Source organism: Sinocyclocheilus anshuiensis, unplaced genomic scaffold (assembly GCF_001515605.1).
Source record: "Sinocyclocheilus anshuiensis isolate Anshui unplaced genomic scaffold, SAMN03320099.WGS_v1.1 scaffold477, whole genome shotgun sequence".
In the NCBI taxonomy this organism is placed as follows: domain Eukaryota; kingdom Metazoa; phylum Chordata; class Actinopteri; order Cypriniformes; family Cyprinidae; genus Sinocyclocheilus; species Sinocyclocheilus anshuiensis.
Window position 1 is genome coordinate 648,133 of NW_015536549.1, and position 11,429 is coordinate 659,561.

At 35.2% G+C, this 11,429-nt stretch overlaps 2 protein-coding genes across 2 annotated transcripts in view; both read right to left on the bottom strand.

Annotated features, from left to right (window-relative positions):
* Positions 1-8,317: 8,317 nt before the first annotated feature.
* Positions 8,318-9,767, bottom strand: LOC107700515 (NADH dehydrogenase [ubiquinone] 1 beta subcomplex subunit 11, mitochondrial-like). The gene is made up of 3 exons (XM_016502197.1): positions 9,493-9,767; positions 8,971-9,104; positions 8,318-8,643 (listed from the first exon to the last, which is right to left on the bottom strand). The coding sequence occupies exons 1-3, from the start codon at positions 9,682-9,684 to the stop codon at positions 8,514-8,516; spliced, it is 456 nt and encodes a 151-aa protein (XP_016357683.1). The 5' UTR covers positions 9,685-9,767; the 3' UTR covers positions 8,318-8,513.
* Positions 9,768-10,752: 985 nt separating this feature from the next.
* The window catches only part of def6a (DEF6 guanine nucleotide exchange factor a), a 17,985-nt gene continuing 17,308 nt past the window's right edge, over positions 10,753-11,429 (bottom strand). The window contains exon 11 of the mRNA XM_016502209.1: positions 10,753-11,064. Within this exon, the coding sequence (XP_016357695.1) occupies positions 10,880-11,064 (185 nt within the window). The 3' untranslated portion in view covers positions 10,753-10,879. The remainder of the gene's footprint in view (positions 11,065-11,429) is intronic.

Here is an 11,429-nt window from a genome sequence, read left to right on the forward strand (position 1 = left end):
TCTGAAGGATCATGTGACACTGAAGACTGCAGTAATGATGCTGAAAATTCAGCTTTGCCACCACAGGAATAAATTATAATTATATATTAAAATTGAAATTATAGAAATAAAAAATAGAAAATGTTGTTTTTAAATTGTAATACTATTTTGCAATATCACTGTTTTTACTGACATTTTTAATCAAATAAATGCAGCCTTGGTGAGCATAAGAGACTTTTTTTCAAAAACATTTAAAAATCTCACAGCTGTCACACAAAATGAAAAGATCAGCCAATAATTACATGAGGCAGGTGGAAATTGTTCCTACACTGGAATTGGCAAGCATTTTTATTAAATAAATCATCTTTTTTTTTTTTTTTTTGATAAATAGAGAATTGTTCGTGTACGTCTGCCCTCTGTTCTAATTCTACTGTTTCACATGGAAGAGCAATCCTGAGGTAAACCAGGCAGGCATACAACAGTATTATTTACCCATAACTAGCTTTAACTTTATTGTCATGAATCTGAAGTATCGGTGTTTGAACAGACTTCTAAAGTAACTGAATAAATAAATAAATAAATAACAGGAACCAATTCTAGGGCTGTGCGATTAATCGAAATCGAATCGATTTGAGACGTTGCGATTTCCTAATCGCAAAGCCTGCGATGTGGACGCGATATTACTCTGTTCCAGAGCATATGCATGACTACCAGCCTTGAGTTGCAGTCTTACTTGCCCTGGTCAAGAGTAAGCGCACCTTCGTTCTCCCCAATCAGCACTGCTCTAGCCAACTGTGTAAACACCCACCATTAAAAAAAATAAATAAATAAAAACAGTAAGCGGGACGGGAGAGAGACAGAGTGGGACTATGGCGTCTACTGGGTCAGATCGATAGTTAGGCAAATTAAAACTAAAATCGCAATTTGATATTTTCCCCCAAATCGCACAGCCCTAACCAATTCTATGATACCTTGTAAATGTCTTGATTAAATACAATTGAGAAACATCTCAAATCGTAATCTCTTTAATCTTTTATCTAAAAACGTATGTTTTGTTTTGTCATAAACCAACAAAATTAAGTGCTGCTTTATTTGCAAGCGTGAGTCTGGAGTGGGCTTACAAGGAACATGTGCACCATTTAAAGCCACCTGTGTTACATATAAGCCCACTATTCTTTATATAAATACTTAACATATTATTCAAATGCATTAAACACTTCCGTTTTGATTAATTAACATTTAATAAAAGAACTACTGATCAGAATGGACAAACATGCATTACAGTTTTAGCACTTGATAGCCTATTCAACAATCATCACTTGCTATAATTTTGTCACCACAATGAAAATAATGTAAGTGGGTAAAGTTCATAAATTAAAAGAGTGTGTTGTGAGAACAATTTGTTCAGTTAATGCTATTTATATGTCTCAGTAGGCTTATCAGGCACAATAGGAGCTAATGCTGTGAAATCAACTTGACAAAAAAAGTTATATCTATGAATTATAATTACAAAAATAGCATGAGCATCTTTTTAACCTGAAGAAGCGTATTAAATATGTAATATGGTTATAAATGTTTAATTTTGTTGGTCTACTGGCAATTTTTATGAAATCTATGTTTTCAAATATTCAGATCGCATTCATTTATCAACCAGTTTAATCACTGTGGATACTAAGAAAATAGTTTCTTTTGAGTGCTTTGAGTTAGAAACAAGCATTAAACAATTTTGATTAATCTACATATTTAATGAAAGAACTACTGATTGAAATGAACAAATATGGATTACAGTTTCAGTATTTACATTTATATTACATTTAGCAGACACTTTTATCCAAAGCGACTTACAAATGGAAGAAATCAAAATCAACAAGAGAGCAACGATATGCAAGTGCTATAACAAGTTTCAGTATGCGTGTGCAGTACACGTAGCAAGTTTTTTTTTTTTATTATATAATAAATAAAAAGAAAACAGATAGAATAGAAAAAGAATAGAGCAAGCTAGTGTTAGAAGTCAGTATTTGACATTCAGCATCAATCTCCACAATAAAAATAATGCAAGTGAGTAATGTTGATAAATTAAAAGCTTGTGTTGTGAGCACAATTAATTCAGTTAATGCCTTTTCATGAGTCTCAGTGGGATCTTTAGAGATAATAGAGGTCCTTGCAAACCAACTTGACAAAAAAAAAATATTATTTAAATATAATTACAGACAGAGCATGAACATTAATATGACTACAAACATTTTAGCCATTGTTATATTATAACAATATTTTTCTTGCTCTAATGGCAGCTTACATGCGCTTATGAATTATCCATGCTTTTAAATATCAAATAAATAATAATATAAAGTTGCATTTATTTATTAATCAGTCACTTACATTACTACTGGATAAGAAAAACAGCTTCTTGATTGGTTTGAGTTAGAAACAAATCATTTATCTCAGACTTTTTCTGTCTTATATTTCAAAATAAAACAAGTGAGCTTATTAGGGTTCGTTTCCCCTGTCTACATTCATATTTCAGACATTTTAAAGGGGTCATATGATGCGATTTCAATTTTTCCTTTCTCTTTGGAGTGTTACAAGCTCTTGGTGCATAAAGAAGTTTCAGTATTTACATTTATATTACATTTAGCAGACACTTTTATCCAAAGCGACTTACAAATGGAAGAAATCAAAATCAACAAGAGAGCAACGATATGCAAGTGCTATAACAAGTTTCAGTATGCGTGTGCAGTACACGTAGCAAGTTTTTTTTTTTATTATATAATAAATAAAAAGAAAACAGATAGAATAGAAAAAGAATAGAGCAAGCTAGTGTTAGAAGTCAGTATTTGACATTCAGCATCAATCTCCACAATAAAAATAATGCAAGTGAGTAATGTTGATAAATTAAAAGCTTGTGTTGTGAGCACAATTAATTCAGTTAATGCCTTTTCATGAGTCTCAGTGGGATCTTTAGAGATAATAGAGGTCCTTGCAAACCAACTTGACAAAAAAAAAATATTATTTAAATATAATTACAGACAGAGCATGAACATTAATATGACTACAAACATTTTAGCCATTGTTATATTATAACAATATTTTTCTTGCTCTAATGGCAGCTTACATGCGCTTATGAATTATCCATGCTTTTAAATATCAAATAAATAATAATATAAAGTTGCATTTATTTATTAATCAGTCACTTACATTACTACTGGATAAGAAAAACAGCTTCTTGATTGGTTTGAGTTAGAAACAAATAATTTATCTCAGACTTTTTCTGTCTTATATTTCAAAATAAAACAAGTGAGCTTATTAGGGTTCATTTCCCCTGTCTACATTCATATTTCAGACATTTTAAAGGGGTCATATGATGCGATTTCAATTTTTCCTTTCTCTTTGGAGTGTTACAAGCTCTTGGTGCATAAAGAAGATCTGTAAAGTTGCAAAGACTAAAGTCTCAAATCCAAAGAGATATTCTTTATAAAAGTTAAGAGTCAACCACGCCTACCTAAAACGGCTCGTTCTAACACGCCCCCACATGTCACTGTGTGGGAAGATTTGCATAACGCCGCCCAAATGTTAACGCAAAGAAAGAAGGTGTAACTTTTATTCTCGGTGTTCGCTGTAGTCTGCCGCCATGTCGTGAAGGCGCTGTGTGCTTCGTTGTGAAAACACATACATTTACATTATACATTACTTTAGACTCACTGTGAAACGGCTGACTGTAGTCAGGTCAAAATAATGTCGTACAAGTGACCTTTTATAGTTTGACAATGAGTCAACTAGACTGAAAGCTTATTGAGGGATAAAATAGCAGTTTAAAGGGCTGAGTGTTATATTGCAGAATAAACTAGAGATGGTGATTATAACAGCTGCAAGTCTGCGCCAAATTGGATCAGTCCCCGGTTTACTCCCTATGCTAACTGGGACGCCTCATCTCACGCCCTCATAAGTGTAAAATCAGCACCGTTTGGCTTAGATTCGACTGGATCCACAAATCATTTCTAGTAATAAACCTTCCAGACGTGTTATAGTCGCGATCATCGGACATTAACGCGTTTATGAACTCGTGTTCGGCATCTTGTTCGTCCGTTTCCGTCATCATCACACTTAGCCTTTTAGCACTGAGCTAGCCGCATATAAAAGGCATCTTTTATCTCACCGGAGTGGTTTTTAAAAAGGCAAATACCATGTTGGTTCGTCTGTCCAGAGGAGAACTGGCCTGAGCCTGGTTTATACCAAGGTTTTTTCTCCATTTTCCAGTCACCTTTGGCTTGCTTATTTGGAAACACTTAATTTTTGGGAATATTAATGACTTGCAACAATTGCAGAGACACTATTTGAAGAGAACTGAACTGAGCTGGATGATGATGACATCACTGAATCAACGATGAACTGACTTTAACTGAAATATTGACCTTTTTTTAGAGCTGCTTTACTGCATAACTTAATTTTGTTTGCATTATTGACACTATTTTCCCGTTTAACAATGTAAAGCTGCTTTGACACAATCTGTATTAAAGTGCTATATATAAATAAGGGTGAGTTGACTTGCTTTTGACAATGCTTCATGGAAATGTTTGTGTGCAGTCTGATTTGAACAATTTATTTTGAGAATTGCATTAGTAGACTTCAATTTGAAAGAAATCAGTAAAATAAGATTACATCAAATTGGTCTCAAGTGAATTGTAATTACACAAATACAATAAGTTGTGGTTACTTAATTTTTTCAAGGCAACGGGTTTCCTCTATTTAATTAAGTAGACAGAACTCAGATTAACTTATTAGTTTTAACTTAAGTTGAGTAGATTCACAATTTTAACTAATCGCAATTTAATACATTTAAGTTAGTCCAACTTAAAATAAAAAGTGACCACAACACATTTTCTTTTGTTTATTTGTTAACGTAACTCAGAATTGTCAAGTTCACTTAACTTTTTTCTTGTAATTATGCATGAATTTCATTTACTTAATCATTTTAAGGCAACGGATTTCCTCAATTTCTTTTGAGTAAAGTCAACTGATCACTTTTTACAGTGTACTACTGTGTACTGTTGTCACATGTCATTGCTATTCATTCAACCAAAAATAAATATGTGCCAATTTCTTTATTTTTTTAACATTACACTGTTAAAAATGCTTTAAAACATACTTGTTTAAAATTCAATCAACTCAATTCAGTCAACAAATTTGAAGCATTCTTACTGGTTTGCGCAGTTATTCAGCCTTTCTCCTCACTCTGAGAGCTGCAGTTCATCTTGTTTTATTGCTCCGGCATTCATTGCTTGTTTGGACATTTTTCCCCATTCCTATTTATTCTGTTTGGAATGAAAAGTGTCAAAAAAAGCATGGTTGATTTGTCACGATGGAGAAGGAAGGTCGAGCACGCTGCAACGATGGGGTACAGTATTTTGGCATCTGAGTATTCCATGCATACAGAAAATGTGCCTAGTGTGCAGTATACATACTGCGTTCTGCAGTATGCCCTAGTTTGAAAAATATACCATTCTTACTATCTGGAAAAAAAACAAGCTACTGCAGGCTCACTGGAAAAACTTGCCTGTGGCGACATTATTGCAAAACTTCAAAAACGTACCAATACACAATTTCCTGCAGTCTCCAGCTGAAATGTCCACTATGGTGGCAGCAAAATAAAAACAATTTCTATTCATGTTCACAGAAATTATGATTAACAGATTACGGATAAATAAAGACTGTTTTTTTTTTTGTGGCTCCTTGCAATGCATTGTTATGACCTCAAAAGACTTAAATCATAGCACATGATTAGCAAACTAACACATACTGATATTTGCATCACATAACCAAGCTTGCTTATTAGCTCACCTGGTACAGTCCAGTAAAACCAAATTAAAACAACTTTCATCAGCAAGCCAAAATGGCATGGTTACAAATGTGTGTTTTTTTTGTCTAATGTTTGCTTATGTTAACTGTCAGTTAAGTTTAGGGAAAAGTTTAGTTTAGGTGATGCATTATATTCAAACGCAGAGCATTAACCTTAGACAACCACTCAACGGATATTTCAGTTACAAACTGCCACAAACACATACAGCAATCAACGTAATAAAATGTCAGATTCACGTTCATCTGTTGGATAACACTTTTAGCACCACTCATCGGACATTTTAATTTGAACGTGTCGCAAAACATGCAAGAAGCAATGTAATATCATTTTGCAGAAATGTTAACACAGGCACGCTTTTCCAATTAGTCTGGGTTAGAAAAAATAACGAGAATTACTAATCAAAACTGCTACAAATGCAAATCACATGCATTATTGATATGTAAATTCATGATATTTGCCCTTACATCATACATAATATACATTTGCTGTTAGGTTTGCTATTAGGTAACTCAGAGGGTCGGAATAATTGCACATCTATTTCTCTTGAAATGAGTTTCAATATGAAACAGGTAACTCGCTGTAGTATTGTTGCTGCCGCCATGTCGTGAAGGCGCTGTGTGCTTCGTTGTGAAAACACATACATTTACATTACACATACATTTAGACTCACTGTGAAACGGCTGACTGTAGTCAGGTCAAAATAATGTCGTACAAGTGACCTTTTATAGTTTGACAATGAGTCAACTAGACTGAAAGCTTATTGAGGGATAAAATAGCAGTTTAAAGGGCTGAGTGTTATATTGCAGAATAAACTAGAGATGGTGATTATAACAGCTGCAAGTCTGCGCCAAATTGGATCAGTCCCCGGTTTACTCCCTATGCTAACTGGGACGCCTCATCTCACGCCCTCATAAGTGTAAAATCAGCACCGTTTGGCTTAGATTCGACTGGATCCACAAATCATTTCTAGTAATAAACCTTCCAGACGTGTTATAGTCGCGATCATCGGACATTAACGCGTTTATGAACTCGTGTTCGGCATCTTGTTCGTCCGTTTCCGTCATCATCACACTTAGCCTTTTAGCACTGAGCTAGCCGCATATAAAAGGCATCTTTTATCTCACCGGAGTGGTTTTTAAAAAGGCAAATTTGCGGTATTGGCTCGAGAACGCATGGGAAATTAATAAACATATCGACTGTAAATACCAGAGGTGTTTTTGTGTGAGTATTTACCGTTTTTGTTACGAGGACACGCTTTCTTTATCTTTTCCTGTACGACCCCAAGGCCCCGCCCCGCAGACGGTGCCACGCCGCTAAGACACGCCCATTCTAGATCGTTTCCACCAATCAGAGGCTGAGACGCTGGAGTGACGTCCAAAAGCAGAAGAACAGCAACATATTTTTTGAATGACTTGTTAGTTGAAACAGACTTTCTTCTAAAATCTCTTTATTTAACTAATAATATAATATATGTCAGAGTCCTAAAACAGTGTAAGAAATGTTTTGGAGAAACTATTGACGGGGTTAAATTTACTTCCTCTATTTGCCAATGTTTCCCCATTTTATTTGATATAAGTGAGTGAGTGACGTGACATGTGGCCAAGTATGGTGACCCATACTCGGAATTAGTGCTCTGCATTTAACCCATCCTTAGTGCACACACACACAGCAGTGAGCACACACACAGCAGTGAACACACACACACCGTGAACACACACCCGGAGCAGTGGGCAGCCATTTATGCTGCGGCGCCCGGGGAGCAGTTGGGGGTTCAGTGCCTTGCTCAAGGGCACCTCAGTCGTGAAATTATATATATATATATATATATATAATAACTTTACTTATTTGTAATTAATTAATACATTTTACTTTTGGATGAGTGTGGGTTTTTTGGTTGTGTATGTTATTTTCCCCCTTTTTATATCTGAAATTTTATGTAGGTCCTCTTTAATGTTCCACTGACGGTGCACAGTATTTCTGTTTCTTCAATAAAAATATTGAATGACTGATATGTGGCTTCTTCATAAAAACACAATGCATTAAATGTCATTCTGTTTCTGTTTTAAGACATCATTCACCATATTAGTTTCTTGTGAAAATAGTCTAAAGACCCTGATAAATATATTAATTAAAAAAAAAAGACCATTTGTGATAATTTATCTTCTGGACTAGTCCACATCCAGTTTCCTTGTTTTGAGGTTTTACATAAAATGCAGATCTAAAGTGTTGATGACATTTTGAAAAACCCATTCTCTTTAGATTTTGCATTGTCACAATCCTGTTTAAAACATTATTTTCTTGACATTATAGCCGAGGTAAGATACGTAACATTTTAAAAATATTTTAGTTTCTATGCCCACCATTATATTGCACCACAAACCAACAACTTTCAGTTGTTATACAGCATATAAATATTTTGGCCCTGTCTGTTACATGCTGTTAATAGCACAATCATTAAAATAAGAAAGATTACATAAAACGACGTGCATAAACACTCAGCTTTATTGTTACACCCATATGTTTGCAAACAAAAAGCTAATTCTACAGGTTCACGCTTTTTCAAGTATTAGTTGAAAATACAACAAACCACTATATTATAACATATTTTTTTATTATAATATAGTTGAAGGGAGACAAATGTACAATAAAATTAACAGGATAACTATTGACAAAATGTTGTCTACTCCTCTCCAGAGGAGGGGAGAACAATTGTGCTGGGATCGTAAAAATTTTCAGTCATGAGGGGAAGACCCTCAGATTCCCTCTGTTTGATCAACCTTTCAGCTTCCCGACGAGCCCACTGCCTCATACTGGAGGAGAAAAACAAGACAGAGACAATAGACATTATGATTAAAAAAAAGGCAAACCATTATTCCTTTAGATTAAATAAAACAACGGAAAATGCACACACCAATGCATCCAAGCAAACCATTAATTTGGCAATTAATGTAGGTCAAGACAGAAATAGCTTGAAATTACAATGAGATATAAGCCTCCACTAGCCTTCACAACTGAGTTATAAATTTCATGGTTCACTCATGATATATAAAAACATATGTATTAAGGGTATTAAACTCTTGATTGGTCAATCACTGCAATCTGTACAAAATTTACAATCATTTCGTTCATGCACTTACCCATGATCTGGTAAATAGTGGATGAAAGTCCCTCCAATAACAATGGCCACAGAAATGCCAAAGAAGAATGCCAACTTCATGTTCCATTGATCCACAAAAGAGTCGTGATGATGGAAGCCATGGAAATCTGGATTCTGAAAAGACAAAGATGAACATTTGCCATTTATAAACCTGCATGTAAAAACAAGTCAACAGAAATATTACAGCACGATCACAGCAGCAGCAACACTATAACAAATTAAAATAATAGAACAGAATACAATAGAATAGAACAGAATAAGTAGAAACTTAGCAGGCACAGCTTCTGCATTATGCAATTCAATGCATATAACAAGGGGGAAAAATGCAATATAGGATTAGGATCATACAGTGCAATGTAAACATACTTGTCAGAGCACGTCAGACTTGATACAGTTTAGACTAAGATTTTAGGCAGCCTAACAGTATTCGGTACACGTTTGCCAATTACCCACTGTTAATTACTGTATATGCATCATACACATGTTTTTATGGTCCTCTTACCTTCTCAAACGGGCTGACCTCTGCGTGTCCATGGCTGTCCTGAGCAGCGGGAGACACGGGCTGCAGATCAGACGCCACCGCCGCGCCAGACGCGCTGGATTTCGGCGTCTGTGACACACAGCGGCTCCCGAGCGCTGCGCTCAAACGAACCCGGGACAGGGTGGGCCAGATTCGGCTCAGGCGTGAAGCCATTTTCCCCGATTTCTCCGTACCAGGAGCTGTTTCGAGACAGCCACTGTTCCAAGTTATTTTTTCCGGGTTAAAATTAGGTTCTGTAGGTTTTCTGTGAACCTTATCGCCACCCAGTGTCACGGATGTATTATAACGCAGAAACGGTTAGCTTAGCTGTAGGAACCATTGCTAAACAGCAGGTGCCTCTGTTTCGATTTCTTGTGTTTACAAAATCTAAACTGGACCTGTAGAATCAGTTTGAAAAATAACAGTGCTTTGTTTGGCAGCGAACTATTGTTGCTATATTCCACGTATTTAAATAGAATTTCTGTGCCATATATATATAATTATTTATACCATTACAACCCATGTGTGCAGTATTCAATTCACTATTTTTTAAAAATCTCATTTGACATTTATGCCTTATATTATCTGTATAAGAACACTGTACACATACTTTTCATATTATTCATTATTAGATATTCTTATATCATTCTGTTTTGCTTTTTGTAGATTGATATTCTGTGAGTACCAAAAGTTTCTGTCAAATTTCCTGTGTGTGTAAGCACTCCAATAGGTGCATAACACTCTAAACAGGTTGTGTACTTGATGGAATGTGTACTTGGTGAATACCTAATACACTATGATTTCATTAGCATTGGTTTGGTAAATTTATCTTTGAGGTACATTTGTGTGCCATTCAGTTGTCTTCTTGGGTTGGTTATCTGACTGCAGAAGCAGGAAGTTTTCAAAACCACAGAGCTTCAGCTCTTAAACATGTTCCTCCCTCACGACAAATCCAGTTTGCATGCATGAACATTTGCGAATCTCTTTTTCTCACATTTTAAAATATGCATGAACTCATTCTGGTGCTTAAGATTAGACAATCAGAACCTTTTTTTTTTTTTAATTTACCACAATAAAACATCCTGAAAAATGCTTAATATTTATTCAGTGTACATTTTAGTCTACATAAGGTTTTGAGTAACATAGGAGTCAATCAGATATTTAACAACTACAGTACAATACTTTTCAAACAATGTGATGAAGTGTACAAAAACATTACTGTTTAACAAGCTATTAACAAACAATGACAACATTAAAAATTATCATTTTTTAACGGCATGAGGTCTTTGCACCTTGTAAAAACAACTTTCCTTCATTCAAATCAGTCTTAACATTGAGAAAGAGAGAATTTCTTTTTCTTCTGAGGTCGTTAAGGTATTTCCATGTCTCCATTTGTAGACAAACACTTGTCAGATACACACCCTCCTCTGCTTTCCATGTTTTCTTTGCTTTCCTCATCCTGCTCATCTGATTTCTGCTTCAAACGTAGTCCTGGATCCTTCTGTGAAGGGATGCGAAAGCTGGAAAAAGATCCGCCTCCTGAGGACCGTTTTTCTATATAATGACAAACGCAAAGCGAGAAAATACAGGGAAGTTAGAGGGAGTTTTTTGATTGTGAAATCAACAACGCAAGGGTGAATTATCTTAAAGCAGCTGTCTTAAAGGGGTCATATGATGCGATTTCAATTTTTCCTTTCTCTTTGGAGTGTTACAAGCTCTTGGTGCATAAAGAAGATCTGTAAAGTTGCAAAGACTAAAGTCTCAAATCCAAAGAGATATTCTTTATAAAAGTTAAGAGTCAACCACGCCTACCTAAAACGGCTCGTTCTAACACGCCCCCACATGTCTACCTCACTATGTGGGAAGATTTGCATAACGCCACCCAAATGTTCACGCAAAGAAAGAAGGCGTAACTTTTA